This window comes from Neoarius graeffei, chromosome 4, assembly GCF_027579695.1.
Source record: "Neoarius graeffei isolate fNeoGra1 chromosome 4, fNeoGra1.pri, whole genome shotgun sequence".
NCBI lineage: Eukaryota > Metazoa > Chordata > Actinopteri > Siluriformes > Ariidae > Neoarius > Neoarius graeffei.
Window position 1 is genome coordinate 103504022 of NC_083572.1, and position 18375 is coordinate 103522396.

Genomic DNA, 18375 nt, shown 5'->3' on the forward strand with positions numbered 1-18375 from the left:
AAGGCGGGGTACACCCTGGACAAGTCACCAGGTCATCACAGGGCTGACACATAGACACAGACAACCATTCACACTCACATTCACACCTACGCTCAATTTAGAGTCACCAGTTAACCTAACCTGCATGTCTTTGGACTGTGGGGGAAACCGGAGCACCCGGAGGAAACCCACGCGGACAACATGCAAACTCTGCACAGAAAGGCCCTCGCCAGCCACTGGGCTCAAACCCAGACCTTCTTGCTGTGAGGCGACAGCGCTAACCACTACACCACCGTGCCGCCTCAAAGCTGAAACTGCTTCGGTAAAACTAAACCTATCAGTGATTCAGAACACAATACAGATCTGAGTAAGTGTTTAAAAGTTAATGTCCTGTAATATAAATGTGAATCAAGGTCATACACACACTCCTGAGTATTCACATCAACCCTCGGTACCAAGTGTAAGAGTTTTGAAAATCTCGCCCTTGATCTTAATGGACTCAGTTCACCACAGAGCCGCGGTAACCGTATAAGATTTAATTACTCGATTATTTACACTGACCCACTCAAAGATACAGGAGAGAAAGCAGAATGGAGAACAGGACGAGAGAAAAGAGTGAGAGGTCGGCAATGTTTCGTCACTCAAACGCTTCATGATGGAATGAATCTGATCATGAAGCAAACAGAACAACAGTTTAGGGAAAAAATGGATGTGTGAATTCATCACACAAAAATGGTGTGTAACAAATGGCCTTAAATCTGAAACCTCTTGAGAGTTTACATGTTTAAGAAACAAGCTAAAAATGAAGTGTATATGACAGACCTCTCACATTTTATGAGCAATTTTTAAAATTTAGTTTTTTAAATATTTCATTTCAATGTTTTTTATTTATTTATTTAGCCTGAGATACAATTCCATGTTTACCCAATTAGTTACAATTGTTCTATATTATTATATTTTATGCTCATCTCATCTCATTCATCTCATTATCTGTAGCCGCTTTATCCTGTTCTACAGGGCCGCAGGCAAGCTGGAGCCTATCCCAGCTGACTACGGGCGAAAGGCGGGGTACACCCTGGACAAGTCGCCAGGTCATCACAGGGCTGACACATAGACACAGACAACCATTCACACTCACATTCACACCTACGGTCAATTTAGAGTCACCAGTTAACCTAACCTGCATGTCTTTGGACTGTGGGGGAAACCGGAGCACCCGGAGGAAACCCACGCGGACACGGGGAGAACATGCAAACTCCGCACAGAAAGGCCCTCGCCGGCCACGGGGCTCGAACCCAGACCTTCTTGCTGTGAGGCGACGGCGCTAACCACTACACCACCGTGCCGCCATATTTTATGCTGATTATTTATATAGCGGCTACTTTTTAAAACTGTATTTATACATAATTTAACTGTTTAAACTTTTTTTAATTTGACTTTTTTTAATTTTTATATGATTTTTTACATTTACGGTGTTTCATTTGCCTCTTTTGTAAAGTATTTAAGCTACGTTTTAATGTTGCCATTCTTCTTCTTATTCCTATTATCTCATCTCATCTCATTATCTCTAGCCGCTTTATCCTGTTCTACAGGGTCGCAGGCAAGCTGGAGCCTATCCCAGCTGACTACGGGCGAAAGGCGGGGTACACCCTGGACAAGTCGCCAGGTCATCACAGGGCTGACACATAGACACAGACACACCTATGGTCAATTTAGAGTCACCAGTTAACCTAACCTGCATGTCTTTGGACTGTGGGGGAAACCGGAGCACCCGGAGGAAACCCACGCGGACACGGGTAGAACATGCAAACTCCGCACAGAAAGGCCCTCGCCGGCCACGGGGCTCGAACCCGGACCTTCTTGCTGTGAGGCGACAGCACTAACCACTACACCACCGTGCCGCCATTATTATTATTATTATTATTATTATTATTATTTAGCTTTGCACTACAGATACAAGGCGATAATAGCTAAATATGGCAAGTACAACATCATGCAAACTGATGAGTTTAACTCCGTTTGCCATCTAATATTGTAAGGATTCAGTACTTCCACTGAAAGATCCAAACATTACTGGAAACCACTGCAGATTTGTAAAAGTGATCATTCAATTAGTCAATCCAACAATATCTATGGAAAAATATGACATCTCCGTCTTCAAATGGACAAGCTACCTACTATGGCAGGTATGGAACATTACTTCGCCAGTCTCTTTGCGGTTGTTTTTCGTAGCCCACATAGTTGCATTCCTGATAGAACAAGTTTGTGTACATGTCCAAGACTCCCAAATACTAGAACAACTAGTTTACATTGAAATCCAAAGCCCATGATAGTATTGACAAGTGGCTGGTATTTCAACATTTTATAATTAAAGCATGTGTCCATATACAGATCAAAAGAGCAACCTACTTCCACAATTATTGCTATTCTATTGTTTTTGTCTATGATGGTTATATCTGGAGTGTTTGGAAAATTATCTAATAGTACATTAGTAATGTCAGAGTTAAACCACGCAATTTGCACAGCACTATGTTTATACATACTGGTGGGCGCTTCAGATGTTCCTTTAATGCTATCTGCAATTATATCAACCAATCGGTCATGCCTAGCTGTATAAAGGCCCTTGTAAAAATGACAGCCATTAAGGACATGTGCTATTGTTTCGTTTTCACGAGTGGAGGTATGGAGAATACAGTATGGGTCTTGATTGGACGGATACCAGGTGGCTAGATTATATTTTGTTGGGAGGACTTGAAGGCGAGCTTTAATGGCAAAAATTAATATATCCTCTCCAACAGCAAAATTAGACAGCACAGAGTGGGATAGTGCATGATCTGCAAAGGCCAACCCTGCCAGTTTCCCTTGCAGTTTTAAGCTGGTCCAATGTTGAGCGCTCCGTGATCGCGCCATCTGCAGGATGAAAGCCCGCGCACGTTTTGCAGGCAGTTCTTGTTCCCTGCCGTCTTGTATGTATGTTGCGCAGGGATAGATGAGCGGATCTGTTATGATGTTGTCGTTAGGTGTTATTTCTGCACCGTCTAATTTGGCCCACCGCAAGTGTATGTTTATGCGGTTGCATAGATCATTTAGATCAAGCCAATCTGACCTCACACCAAAACCAGTTGCTTTTATGTCTAATTTGCCATTATCTTTTTTCCGGAATCCGAGGAACTGCGCATCACCATGTGTGACTGTAACCTTGCGTCGCTCCAAGTGCTGAAACACTGAGACCCGGGCCATCTCCCTGATGCTCCGATCGTCATTGGCAAGCATGTTAAAACACACACACACACACACACACACACACACACACACACACACACACACACACACACACACACTCTTATACTTCTATCATTGTGGGGACTCATTGACAATGCATTCCTGAGCCCCTTACTCTAACCTTAACCACCATAACTAAATACCTAAACCCCACCCCTTACCTAACCCCATCCCTAAATCTAAATCCCTAACCTAATACCTAATCCCTTGCCTAACCCCTTGCTTGCTTGTGGTTGTCCATCGAGTCCGATGATGACGTCCACTTCTGTCATCAACGGTGAGTTTTCTGATGACTATATAGTCCTATCCTAGACCCACAAGTCCTATTGCAGATGTAACATATGAAAGTGGTGGCAGTGTTACTGGCATCCATGGATGTATTTCTCCTCCTCAGCCTTCTCTGTTGTCTCCTAGTTGTCCTTCCATCCTCCAATGCTTGGGTCCCATCTAAGCACAGCTGCCGCCAGGTGTTGCGGTCAGCAGCCATGTGCTCCAGGTCCCCAGACTTCATGTTACACCTCTTTAGTGCTGTTTTCAGCTGGTCTTTATAGCGCTTCTTTTGCCCTCCAACGGAGCGCTGGCCATGGTCTAATTGGCCATACAGCAATTTGTGAGGCAGCCAATTATAAGGCATTCTAATGACATACCCCAGCCATCGCAGTTGGTGTTGGGTGATGGTTGCCTCAATACTTATACAGCCAGTTTTGCTGAGTATCTCTGTGTGAGGTACTCGATCCCACCAGGCAATCCCCAGGATATGCTGAAGGCAGCGTATGTGGAATTGTTCCATGGCCTTGATGTGTCAACTATAAGTGACCCAGGCTTCACAACTGTAGAGGAGGGTGGTAATGCAGACATCACAACTAAATACCTAACCCCACCCCTTATACTAACCCCACCTCTTACCTTAAACCCACCCCTTACCCTAACCTTAAAATTACAACTAAATCCCTAACTCCACCCCTTACCTTAATCATCACAACTAAACGCCTAACCCCACCCCTTACCCTAATGCCACCCCTTACCCTAACCTTAACCATCACAACTAAGTGCCTAACCCCACCCCTACCCCTAATCCTACCCCTTAGCCCTCTGAAGAAGTGAGGACCAGCCGAAATGTCCTTTCACATCACATCCCAAAAGTGTCCTAACTCTGTTGATTAAAAATGTATTCCAGTCCTTGATATGTGTCAAATACAACCCTGATTCCAAAAAAGTTGGGACAAAGTACAATTTGTAAATAAAAATGGAATGCAATGATGTGGAAGTTTCAAAATTCCATATTTTATTCAGAATAGAACATAGATGACACATCAAATGTTTAAACTGAGAAAATGTGTCATTTAAAGAGAAAAATTAGGTGATTTTTAAATTTCATGACAACAGCACATCTCAAAAAAGTTGGGACAAGGCCATGTTTACCACTGTGAGACATCCCCTTTTCTCTTTACAACAGTCTGTAAACATCTGGGGACTGAGGAGACAATTTGCTCAAGTTCAGGGATAGGAATGTTAACCCATTCTTGTCTAATGTAGGATTCTAGTTGCTCAACTGTCTTAGGTCTTTTTTGTCATATCTTCCATTTTATGATGCGCCAAATGTTTTCTATGGGTGAAAGATCTGGACTGCAGGCTGGCCAGTTCAGTACCCGGACCCTTCTTCTACGCAGCCATGATGCTGTAATTGATGCAGTATGTGATTTGGCATTGTCATGTTGGAAAATGCAAGGTCTTCCCTGAAAGAGACGTCGTCTGGATGGGAGCATATGTTGCTCTAGAACCTGGATATACCTTTCAGCATTGATGGGGTCTTTCCAGATGTGTAAGTTGCTCATGCCACACGCACTAATGCAACCCCATACCATCAGAGATGCAGGCTCCTGAACTGAGCGCTGATAACAACTTGGGTCGTCCTTCTCTTTATTCCGAATGACACGGCATCCCTGATTTCCATAAAGAACTTCAAATTTTGATTCGTCTGACCACAGAACAGTTTTCCACTTTGCCACAGTCCATTTTAAATGAGCCTTGGCCCAGAGAAGATGTCTGCGCTTCTGGATCATGTTTAGATATGGCTTCTTCTTTGAACTATAGAGTTTTAGCTGGCAACGGCGGATGGCACGGTGAATTGTGTTCACAGATAATGTTCTCTGGAAATATTCCTGAGCCCATTTTGTGATTTCCAATACAGAAGCATGCCTGTATGTGATGCAGTGCTGTCTAAGGGCCCGAAGATCACGGGCACCCAGTATGGTTTTCCGGCCTTGACCCTTACGCACAGAGATTCTTCCAGATTCTCTGAATCTTTTGATGATATTATGCACTGTAGATGATGATATGTTCAAACCCTTTGCAATTTTACACTGTCAAACTCCTTCCTGATATTGCTCCACTATTTGTCGACGCAGAATTAGGGGGATTGGTGATCCTCTTCCCATCTTTACTCTGAGAGCCGCTGCCACTCCAAGATGCTCTTTTTATACCCAGTCATGTTAATGACCTATTGCCAATTGACCTAATGAGTTGCAATTTGGTCCTCCAGCTGTTCCTTTTTTGTACCTTTAACTTTTCCAGCCTCTTATTGCCCCTGTCCCAACTTTTTTGAGATGTGTTGCTGTCATGAAATTTCAAATGAGCCAATATTTGGCATGAAATTTCAAAATGTCTCACTTTCGACATTTGATATGTTGTCTGTTTTCTATTGTGAATACAATATCAGTTTCTGAGATTTGTAAATTATTGCATTCCGTTTTTATTTACAATTTGTACTTTGTCCCAACTTTTTTGGAATCGGGGTTGTACAAGTACACATTAACCCCACCCACCCACCCACCCACTGAATGTTACAGCTTCCTCTGTGGGCTCTGTGGACCTTAACTGCCTCCTTTTACTGTAAATGCCTCTTAATGACCCATGTTTCATTACGATATCATTAAGATGTGCTTTAAGGTAGCTAGAAGATGTAATAGTGCTAATGGAGTTTGATTTTCCTCCTTGGACTGTTCTTGTTGTTCAATTACATAAAAAAGGGCAAAATGAATGAATGAATGAGTGAATGAATGAATAGTCAAAATAAAAATCTCTGTTGTGTTCATGAATTATTCATTGGACAGAACAGAAGAAACTCCAGAGCTTGTAAGATTTTCGACACCATCTCAGAGTGCATGTTTCATTCGCGACAAGTACGTACAGCTTTATCATTAGACTTTTTCACAGTTTTTTTTTTCTTTTACCAAGTAAATTCCAACAACAGCCTGGTTTTTACTTGTCACTCAAAAATGATTCTGATCCTCGATGTTATAATGCAAGCATTTAAATTCAAATTTGACTTTAATTATTCAAATGAGTGAAAACTCAATGGCGCTGCTCGATGCTGAACATAAATGGAACATGACCTCATCAAGTACGGGTTATTAAAGGGCTAGAAGTTTTAAGTTGATGTTAAACATGTGTGCAGTTAGATTATTCAGCTTGGTCTGGACATTGACTTAATACAGTTTAAAATAATAAGATATACAACATTAAAACCTTTTATTGTAAGAGTTAAAATGGATATAAACGTACAATGTACATTTTTTCAGGTGTCCTGTATGAGTATCAACAACCGTAAATAAGTGCTAAGACTAACAGGTTGATCATTTTGTTGTTTCGTTGTTATTGAACCCACCAACCCTTCAGTGCTCCCCTATCAGTCATGTGACTGTTAGAAAACCGGTGAGGGTGAAGGCTAATACGTGCTTCCTTTGAACCACGTGAAGAGGAATGCTCTGACAAAAGTGCTATCTGCCCTCTTCTGGATACATGAGCTCACAGACACCCACAATTGGATAGCTATGGCATGGTTGGGATTCAAACTTGTGATCTTCTGATGACAAGGCAAATGTTGTTTTGTTTTTTTGTTTTTCTGTTGGAACAATGCCAGGCAATAACCTGAACTCAGTCAGGATTGAACCTTGGAGCTCATCTCATCTCATTATCTCTAGCCGCTTTATCCTGTTCTACAGGGTCGCAGGCAAGCTGGAGCCTATCCCAGCTGACTACGGGAGAAAGGCGGGGTACACCCTGGACAAGTCGCCAGGTCATCACAGGGCTGGCACATAGACAACCATTCACACTCACACCTACGGTCAATTTAGAGTCACCAGTTAACCTAACCTGCATGTCTTTGGACTGTGGGGGAAACCGGAGCACCCGGAGGAAACCCACGCGGACACGGGGAGAACATGCAAACTCCGCACAGAAAGGCCCTCGCTGGCCACGGGGATCGAACCCGGACCTTCTTGCTGTGAGGCGACAGCGCTAACCACTACACCACCATGCCGCCCCTAACCTTGGAGTTATATAATAATAATAATAAGTTCAACTTATATAGCTTCTTTCTCACACCCAAGGTCACTTTACAATTACAAAAAAAAAAGTCAACCAAAAGAGGGTCAGGATGTAATTCCAGCGGCGTAACTACCCACAGTCCCACCAAACGGTACACGAAGATATGTTCCACACCGCTTGCACAGCCACCGCGACGCCACCAGGCAACATCGCTCGGAACAACGTGCCAAGTACAAAAGCACCGCTACACAGAGCGCTGGACAACCCTGATGTTAAAAAGCTCAACAAGTTCACTGCAGTCCATAGCGATGAGCACAGGCATCACCCATGGCGGACCAAGGCCTGAAGGAAACCGACGCCCAAAACTGGGTCTGGAGCTACACCACAACCGGCAGACAAAACATTCAAACAAACAAACTATACAAACATAAAGAAAAACAAAAGGGGGAAAAAAAGAAAAATAAAAAGCTCTGGTGAGAAGCGGCAACCAAAATGCACACAGCGTACTCTCAATCCGAAATGCTAAGAGGAGACAACGTTGCGACATCATGCTACACCATTCAACACTCAAAATAAGCTCTGATCTTCTCCCACTAGTCACAATCAGCAATCACATAAAATAGTTTAGTAGTAGGAGTAGTACAACCAGGCTTGTAGTACTCAAGTCCGACTCGTGCCCTAATTTTCAGGACTCGTGACTTGACTTGGATTTGAGCACTGATGACTCGGACTCGTGCATTAACTGCATTCGGACTCGTAAACTGGAGACAAGGACTCGGATTTTTTCTTTATTTTTTGCAACGGGGCGGCACGGTCTGCAAAATTTAATACATAAATGTAAGAACGAACACCCCTCCTTCAAAATCATAGTTGCTGGTGATTTCAATGCCACAATTGGCAATGACTGCGATGCGAATAGATGGCTCAGTGTTGGCCCATTCAACGATAATAATCCGACAAGTTTTAATGGATTACGCTTGATAGAAACAGCTGAGAGTAAAGGCCTCTTCCTACTCAATACAATGTTCGCAACTAGAACTGACGAACACCGATGGTCCTTTGTATCTAACCTTGGCTACAAACGGAGACTTGACTACATCATGGCTGAGTGGTTTGTAAAACGGGCAACTAAGAATTGCAGAGTATATCCAAAACAGAGTGAAATCTTTGAGTCTGACCACCGCATTGTTGTGATGCAAGCTCGCTTTCCAACAAAGGGTAAAATAAAAAAGATCTTCAAACAAAAGAGGGGACCCAGAAGTACCCAAGATTTACGATACCTAAGGGATGATCCAGCGACTCAAGCAAGGTACAGTGCCAAATTAGATCAACTCATAGAAAATGGGCCAAAGCCGGAGCAGATTGACGAAGTGGAGGAGTTCATTGTTGATGCGATTGAAAAGGCATCTTTAGAAATCATCCCCACCAGAACGCACCATGAAGACAAGAAACCATGGGTGAATGAGGAATACCAGAAACTGCTGTTGCAACACCACGGACAGAAGGACCCATCCAAACGTAGGCTGTTAGCAAAAGACGTTAAGAAACTCCGAACAACGCTTAAAAATGCTTACTTTAAAACCTAAGCAGATAGTATTAATCTAGCAAGCGAGTAACATAAAACGGAAGAGGAGTTTAGACTGATGAAGCAATACACATCTCTAGAAAGATCAAGCCAACCTCTTATATCAACGCAAAAACTCGAGGAACATTTCGCCAAACATTTTGGTGTTAGAGTGTATGAGCCTCAACCAGAGCTGGAACACCCAGAGGATTTTCCCCATATCTTACCACCAGAAGACCTACCAGTTATTGATACATCGATACCTGAAAGATCAGAGATTAAGGCGGGGATTATGAAGTTAAAAAATGGCAAATGCAAGGGAACAGACAACATCTTCGCCGAACACCTTAAATATACAACATCAGAAGGACTCATGAAGTACCTACTGGTCCTTATTACACTGATATGGACATACCTCCAAGTTCCATCCCGATGGCTCATGAGTACCATCACCTGCCTTTATAAACGAGGTCTCCGCTCGAATGCTGAAAATTACAGAGGACTGAGTATTATTGCAACACTGTCTAAAATTGTCTCAGGAATAATTGTGGAAAGAGCTCGTGAAGCTTATGAGTACATCCTTATATCATCCCAGTTTGGATTCCGGCGCAATAGATCAACTACTGATGCCATTTTTATATTACGTCAAGTACTTGAGTCATCTAGTAAAACAAAAACACCACTATTTATTGCCTTCGTTGACCTTAAAGCAGCATATGACTGGGTACCTCGAGAAGCCTTACTGAAATGCCTTGAGATTCGCCTGAAATGCCCGCAAATTGTAGCAATACTACGCGCCCTATACACCGGAACAAAGGCATGTATTAGAGGGACAGATCGAATCTTTGACACTCTAGTTGGATGTCGACAAGGTGCCCTAGAATCGCCATCAGTTTTTAATATCTATATGGACTTTGTTGTCAGGATTGCACAGCATGAGATATCAAAACTGTACCCAGATACAGGCTTCAAGTTCAGATATTGCATTCCAAATGAGGACTCCACAAGAGAAATGCATATGAAAGCACGAGCATCAGGAGAGGGTTGCATAACAGAGATTCTATACACAGATGATCAGGCCATACTCGCTGGATCCATCGAGGAGCTTCAGAATATTCTTCAGTTGTATCATAAGACCTACACCCACTTTGGTTTACAAATATCATATGTCAAGACAGAAACAATGGCTTTTAACGTCAATGAGGATATCAAATGTAAACCAAGTATCATTTCCCTTGGCGGCACTAATATTAAAAACGTCCGCACCTTTAAATATCTTGGTTATAATGTCAGCAACTGTGATGAATCCTCACACTTCTTGCATGCTAGGATAAGTGCTGCATTCATGAAATGGAATGAACTGAAACACGTTCTAACCGACCACCGAATACTACTAAAAACCCGTATAAAGTTCCTAGTGGCATGCGTTCGATCTCGCCTCCTGTACAGCACACAGGCATGGCAACTATCATCCAGTGAAATTCACAAAATTGAGGTAGTGTGGCACGGCTTCCTAAGGAAAATGATTAAAGGTGGATATAAACGAAAGAATGCCCCTGACCAAAAGAACACTACAAATGAAGAGATAGACTGGAGCTACAAGATGTCCAATGCTGACCTCCGGAAACTGACAGGAACCCAGGATATAAAACTATCCTGCTACGTACAACAACTAAAATATATTGCTCACGTTTGCCGGATGGGCAATAACCAAGTGCAAAAGCAGCTCCTGTTTGACAAAACTGGTTACAAATGGACGAAATGGGAAAATCTGCTGGGCATAGACACTCAACAGATAAGACGTATGATGATGGAAAAATCAAACTTTGAGCAACTGCTGCAACTGCTACAGCAGAAGCACCCCTAGAGAGTTTAACTTTTGACAGGGGAACATGATGATGATGATGATGGTTAGCGCTATCGCCTCACAGCAAGAAGGTCCGGGTTCGAGCCCCGTGGCCGGCGAGGGCCTTTCTGTGCGGAGTTTGCATGTTCTCCACGTGTCCGCGTGGGTTTCCTCCGGGTGCTCTGGTTTCCCCCACAGTCCAAAGACATGCAGGTTAGGTTAACTGGTGACTCTAAATTGACCGTAGGTGTGACTGTGAGTGTGAATGGTTGTCTGTGTCTATGTGTCAGCCCTGTGATGACCTGGCGACTTGTCCAGGGTGTACCCCGCCTCTCGCCCGTAGTCAGCTGGGATAGGCTCCAGTTTGCCTGTGACCCTGAAGAACAGGATAAAGCGGCTAGAGATAATGAGATGAGATGAGATATTTATGTTTACATGAACTTTTGTACTAATTTTGTGCAAGAGAATGCACATTCACCTGTTCATACGTCATGTTCAGGAACAAACTAACGTTAATGGCGCTAAAATGCCTGGAGAGAATGCCGCTAGGATTGTTCACTTTGCTTATACAGACTTCTTGTGCAGTGGGAAAAATGCACTGTGATGTGTTCCATATGTAGAAGAACTATCAAGGAGATGACGGGGACAACCCCGAACTTCAATCGTCATTTGGCAAGATTACACCCAGAGAAGGACATGACATGCTATGTTCATTGCCCTGTTGATAGTGGGCGGGGCTTGCTGAGCAATGAACGAGCTTTTTACCTGGAGCCTGTTAACTAAAATGGGGCAGTCGAGCAGGAACGTTAGTCCAACACAGTAGCAGAGACGCTTTCACATAAAGGAAGCAACAGCCACCGTCAAGTGGTGCAGATGGAGTCTTGTTCTCGTACTCAACTCAAAATTTTCTTTACTGACTCAGACTTGAACAGTGCGGCTCGAGACTGGACTGTTGTAGTCAAGGTTTAGTGACTCGACTACAACACTGAGTACAACCAGTAGTAGTAGTAGTAGTTGTACATTAGGGTGGTGTAATGGTTAGCATTCTCACCTCACAGTAAGAAGGTTCTGGGTTCGAGCCCAGTGGTCGATGGGGGCCTGTCTATGTGGAGTTTGCATGACCCTGTGTCTGCATGGGTTTCCTCCGGGTGCTCCGGTTTCCCCCAAAGTCCAAAGACATGTGGTTAGGTTAACTGGTGGTTCTAAATTGACCAGGTGTGAATGTGTTTGAGTGCACAGAAAGGAACTGGCCACCCTACTGTTGTAACTCTGGCCAAATCAACTAAACATGGTTTGCCTTGAGCCTGGATCGGGTTTGGCAATGACGTTACAGCTAACTGGCTTTCTAATAACTGATGAGGGATTTTGGTGATTTTCAAAACTGAAAGCTGCTATCAATTTGATCTCCCCCACCCAGGGTTTGGTGATATTTATGGACAGGATTTCATGGACTAGGCATCAAACTGCTGCATCCTATCAACCAGGAACGCTGGGGATGAGGCAGGAATGTTTTGGGGTTAGAACCCACAGGAAACCCATGCGAACACGGGGAGAATATGTGAAACTGATCAGAAGGTTGTGAGTTCACATCCCAGCACTGCCAAGCTGCCATTGTTGGGTCCTTGAGCAAGAACCTTAAACCTAAACCTTGAGCAAGAACCTTGTATCCTGTCTCCAAGCATCAGCAAGTCGTACTGGTGGTAGGATGTTATTGTTTTGAAAAACAACAGAGGCTAAAAGGGTTAAATTTCACACTCTGAGCCAATACTTCACCTCACACATACATCTACAGAACAGAGATCGTACCCGTGCGGACTCCGTACTTGAGCGTGTCCCTGCAGTCCACGAGGATCTGCTCGAGTGACTCGGGCTGGTCGCAAAGCTCCAGGTTGAAGCCCTCGAGGCCCTCCAGGAGCTGGTGTGGATGGTGGAAGTCCAGGACTTTGGTGGATCTGTCGAAAGTCTTGCGAACGTAGTTGGTGAGGATCTCCACGACCTCGAGGAGAAACTGCATAGTCGGTTCTTCGCCATTTTTAGCAGGAAGTAAATCTGAAGAGAGAGATAGTTCGTGATGAAGAATAATGAGATTTGTTTGACAGCTGAACTTTTAGTTAAGTCAAGTTGATTTTTATTTGTATTGCACGTTTAACAATAGACATTGGTGCAAAACAGCTTTATGGAAAAAATATAAAATTTATACATACGACTTTTACCATCATTATTTCCATGGAGCAGTTGTTTCGGATATTTCTGTTTGACTTTAAGCACAATACGTGTGTTTTTTTGTCTAAACCTGTGGGGTTACAACGTATCAGCATCTAATCATACCATCACTGAACATACCGTGACTCCACTGAACGTTTGTTAAATGGATCGACGTCCACTGAACTGAGATTATTGTTGGAAAAGGGATGTGGACAGAAGTAAGATGACCAACTAAGTATAGATTGTTCTTTCTTTCTTTCTTTCTTTCTTTCTTTCTTTCTTTCTTTCTTTCTTTCTTTCTTTCTTTCTTAACTATCTATTGAAATTTCACACAATTAGCTTTTCACTTTCTCTTTTTAATATCTCGCTGTCACTTTACATGTACTTTTAACGTTCTTTCTTTCTTTCTATTGCAATTTCACACACACACACACACACACACACACACACACACACACACACACACACACACACTTAGCCTTTTGCTGTCTCTTTTGAATATCTCACTGTTGCTTTACTTGCACTTTTAACACCCTTTCCTTCTTTCTTTCATATCTATCTATCTATCTATCTATCTATCTATCTATCTATCTATCTATCTATCTATCTATCTATCTATCTATCTATCTATCTATCTATCTATCTATAGTGGGGCAAAAAAGTATTTAGTCAGCCACCAATTGTGCAAGTTCTCCCACTTAAAAAGATGAGAGAGGCCTGTAATTTTCATCATAGGTATACCTCAACTATGACAGACAAAATGAGAAAAAAAAAATCCAGAAAATCACATTGTCTGATTTTTAAAGAATTTATTTGCAAATTATGGTGGAAAATAAGTATTTGGTCAATAACAAAAGTTCATCTCAATACTTTGTTATATACCCTTTGTTGGCAATGACAGAGGTCAAACGTTTTCTGTAAGTCTTCACAAGGTTTTCACACACTGTTGCTGGTATTTTGGCCCATTCCTCCATGCAGATCTCCTCTAGAGCAGTGATGTTTTGGGGCTGTCGCTGGGCAACACGGACTTTCAACTCCCTCCAAAGATTTTCTATGGGGTTGAGATCTGGAGACTGGCTAGGCCACTCCAGGACCTTGAAATGCTTCTTACGAAGCCACTCCTTCATTGCCCGGGAGGTGTGTTTGGGATCATTGTCATGCTGAAAGACCCAGCCATGTTTCGTCTTCAATGCCCTTGCTGATGGAAGGAGGTTTTCACTCAAAATCTCACGATACATGGCCCCATTCATTCTTTCCTTTACACGGATCAGTCGTCCTGGTCCCTTTGCAGAAAAACAGCCCCAAAGCATGATGTTTCCACCCCCATGCTTCACAGTAGGTATGGTGTTCTTTGGCTGCAACTCAGCATTCTTTCTCCTCCAAACACGACAAGTTGAGTTTTTACCAAAAAGTTCTATTTTGGTTTCATCTGACCATATGACATTCTCCCAATCCTCTTCTGGATCATCCAAATGCTCTCTAGCAAACTTCAGACGGGCCTGGACATGTACTGGCTTAAGCAGGGGGACACGTCTGGCACTGCAGGATTTGAGTCCCTGGCGGCATAGTGTGTTACTGATGGTAGCCTTTGTTACTTTGGTCCCAGCTCTCTGCAGGTCATTCACTAGGTCCCCCCATGTGGTTCTGGGATTTTTGCTCACCGTTCTTGTGATCATTTTGACCCCACGGGGTGAGATCTTCCATGGAGCCCCAGATCGAGGGAGATTATCAGTGGTCTTGTATGTCTTCTATATTCTAATAATTGCTCCCACAGTTGATTTCTTCACACCAAGCTGCTTACCTATTTCAGATTCAGTCTTTCCAGCCTGGTGCAGGTCTACAATTTTGTTTCTGGTGTCCTTTGACAGCTCTTTGGTCTTGGCCATAGTGGAGTTTGGAGTGTGACTGTTTGAGGTTGTGGACAGGTGTCTTTTATACTTATAACGAGTTCAAACAGGTGCCATTAATACAGGTAGCGAGTGGAGGATAGAGGAGCCTCTTAAAGAAGTTGTTACAGGTCTGTGAGAGCCAGAAATCTTGCTTGTTTGAAGGTGACCAAATACTTATTTTACCGAGGAATTTACCAATTAATTCATTAAAAATCCTACAATGTGATTTCCTGGATTCTTCCCCCCATTCTGTCTCTCATAGTTGAAGTGTACCTATGATGAAAATTACAGGCCTCTCTCATCTTTTTAAGTGGGAGAACTTGCACAATTGGTGGCTGACTAAATACTTTTTTGCCCCACTGTATCTATCTATCTATTACACACACACACACTTAGCTTTTTTGCTTTCTTTTGAATGTCTCGCTGTCGCTTTACCTGCATTTTTAACATCCTTTCCTTCTTTCTTTCCTTCACACACACACACACACACACACACACACACACACACACACACACACACACACACACACACACACACACATAGCTTTTCGCTTTCTTTTGAATGTCTCGCTCTCACTTTACCTGCATTCTTTCATTCTTTCTTTCCATTTTTCGCACTTCTTTTATTCTTTTTTTGTCTCTGTTCCACTTTTACCTCCTCACTTTATTCCACACCTTTTTCTCTGTTCATTTCTTTTTCCTTCCTCCGTTCTCATTTGTTTTTACTCTCTTTCCATCTTTTACCCTCCACTGCATCGTTCTCTGATATATTTCCTCCCTCTCTTTCTCCCTGTTTCTTCCTCTTTCTCCCTTTCCACCCATTTTATTTATCTCACTCTACCTCACTTACTTTATCACACTCATTCTCTCCTTCTGTCTTTCTGCCCACTCTCTACACACATCCTTCCTCTTTTCTCTCCTTCTTTCCCTTCTCTTTGACTCTTTATCCCTTCTCTGTGTCTGTCTCCAGCCCCAGCACACCAACGTGTGTTTCTGGTACATTCCACCGAGTATGAGGAACATGCCGGACGGAGAGGAGAGAAGGGAACGACTGCACAAGGTTATTCTGGTTTGAGTATTTCAGAACCTGCTGATCTCCTTCCTGGGGTTTTCACACACAACAGTCTCTAGAGTTTACACAGATAGAATGGTGTGAAAACCAAAAAACACTGAGTGAGTGAGTGAGTGAGCAAGAGTTCTGTGGGTGGAAACAAACGCCTTGTTGATAAGAGAGGTCAGAGGAAAATGATCAGATTGGTTTGAGCTTTTTTGCCAGGAAGGATATAGTAACTCATATAATCACTCTTTACAACCGTGGTGAGCAGAAAAGCATCTCAGCATGCAACAGAAAACAGAAGAACACATTGGGTTCCAGTCCTGCAGCCAAGAACAGGGATCTTAGAATCAAGAACAAGTTCCTATTAAAGTTCCTTCGATTTCTTTCTTTCTCTCGCTCTTTCTCTTTCTTTATCCTCTTTCTTATAATTTTTCCATTATTCACCTTCACTTTTCTTCTCTCCACTTATTATATTTCAAGACTGTCCTTGTTAACCTGAACAATTTATTTTGGTCATTACAGTATGTTCTCATCTCATCTCATTATCTCTAGCCGCTTTATCCTGTTCTACAGGGTCGCAGGCAAGCTGGAGCCTATCCCAGCTGACTACGGGCGAAAGGTGGGGTACACCCTGGACAAGTCACCAGGTCATCACAGGGCTGACATATAGACACAGACAACCACTCACACCTACGGTCAATTTAGAGTCACCAGTTAGCCTAACCTGCATGTCTTTGGACTGTGGGGGAAACCGGAGCACCCGGAGGAAACCCACGTGGACACGGGGAGAACATGCAAACTCCGCACAGAAAGGCCCTCGCCGGCCACGGGGCTCGAACCCAGATCTTCTTGCTGTGAGGCGACAGCGCTAACCACTACACCACCCATTTGGTATGTTATTAAAAAAAAAAAAAATTCAATTATAACCATATGTACATGATTAAAAAATCAACTTTATGCTTATTTTGTTACAGTAGAATATTGCACATTAGTTTTAACAATTTTAATACCTTATGCAAAAAAAAATAAAATAGATAAAATCATGTGTCATTTTTCCAACCTTCACTTTTTGGACTGTACTTCCTGTTTGATGCTGGCCACACCCACTTATATGTCACATGAATTAGTTCATGTTATTTCTATCAAGCCTTTCCACTGCAAGGGTTTAGAAACAGCAACAGAAGTTTTTCTGTTCTTTGATCGATCAGGACTGAAAATAAACGCGGCTAAAGTTCAAGTGTCCTGATTCTGACCAATCAGAATCGAGCATTCAGTTCACTTCAATTCAATTCAATTGTGGTAAAAAGAGTTAAGTTAAAGGTTGCATGCTGAATACTTTTATAGTAAAATGCACGCGAAATATCGTGTCTTTCCTTTCCTTCCAGGGCACGTGTCAGCTGGTGGAGTATTAATGAGTAAATCTGACTGAAAACAAATCTCCACCTGATTTGTTCCTGCTGGACCCTAGCGACTGAATGTCATGGTATCTAGACAAGTCAAACTGGATGAACTAAATGAGGTAAATAAGGTGAAGAAAGCAGTGATGGAGAGGTCTTACCGCGAGCGAACAGGTTGGAGAAGTCCGTCTCGTGGCGGGTGAAGCGTGTTTCCTTCTCCCGGTTCTCCCTGTTGTGACTCTGCTCTTTCTCTCTGAAGGACCCCATCATTCTGCCTTTCTCCTCCAAGCTGTTGTTCTTCTGCAGAAACCCTGCATCGTTACGAGACGATGAAGAATGGAAGCCACTCAGAAACATGTCCAGATCTTTCCTACAGCCTGCTTTGTAAGTTAATTCTCCTGACACATGGCTTTGTGTTTGAGCGATGAACAGCCTGTTGGGCTGATAAATATAAATAAATAAATAAATAAATATATCTATATACACTTTAGCGGTGAGTTCCACCCAAACACATTTCCGCCCGAGTGCTCATGCTGCCTGACCCGAACAGAAAACATGTCATTTAACCGGAGGCGCAGAGATCTGATAGAGCAATAGATCTGATACACAGCGCTCCCCATGACACCGATCTATCAGCGAGGCTTTATTGCAGTAACTGGCGTGAGGAAGAGAGAAAAGCACAGGCAGGAAGCCAACGTGTCGACGATGTGTCGAAAGTTATTCCACCTGAGACAGACAGCATTGCTCACGATACCAGAATAAGATCATAAAAACAGAAGAGAGCAAAGAAACACTTTATTTTCGAAACATGTGCCATGAATTAACAG

The 18375-nt window shown here is 42.9% G+C and overlaps 1 protein-coding gene across 1 annotated transcript in view; it reads right to left on the reverse strand.

Annotated features, from left to right (window-relative positions):
* gad1b (glutamate decarboxylase 1b) overlaps nt 1-18375 on the reverse strand; it is a 107653-nt gene that overhangs the window by 72676 nt on the left and 16602 nt on the right. Inside the window, exons 3-4 of the mRNA XM_060920100.1 lie at nt 17710-17859; nt 12807-13049 (exon numbers count right to left, since the gene is read on the reverse strand). Coding sequence (XP_060776083.1) covers nt 12807-13049; nt 17710-17859 — 393 coding nt within the window. The remainder of the gene's footprint in view (nt 1-12806; nt 13050-17709; nt 17860-18375) is intronic.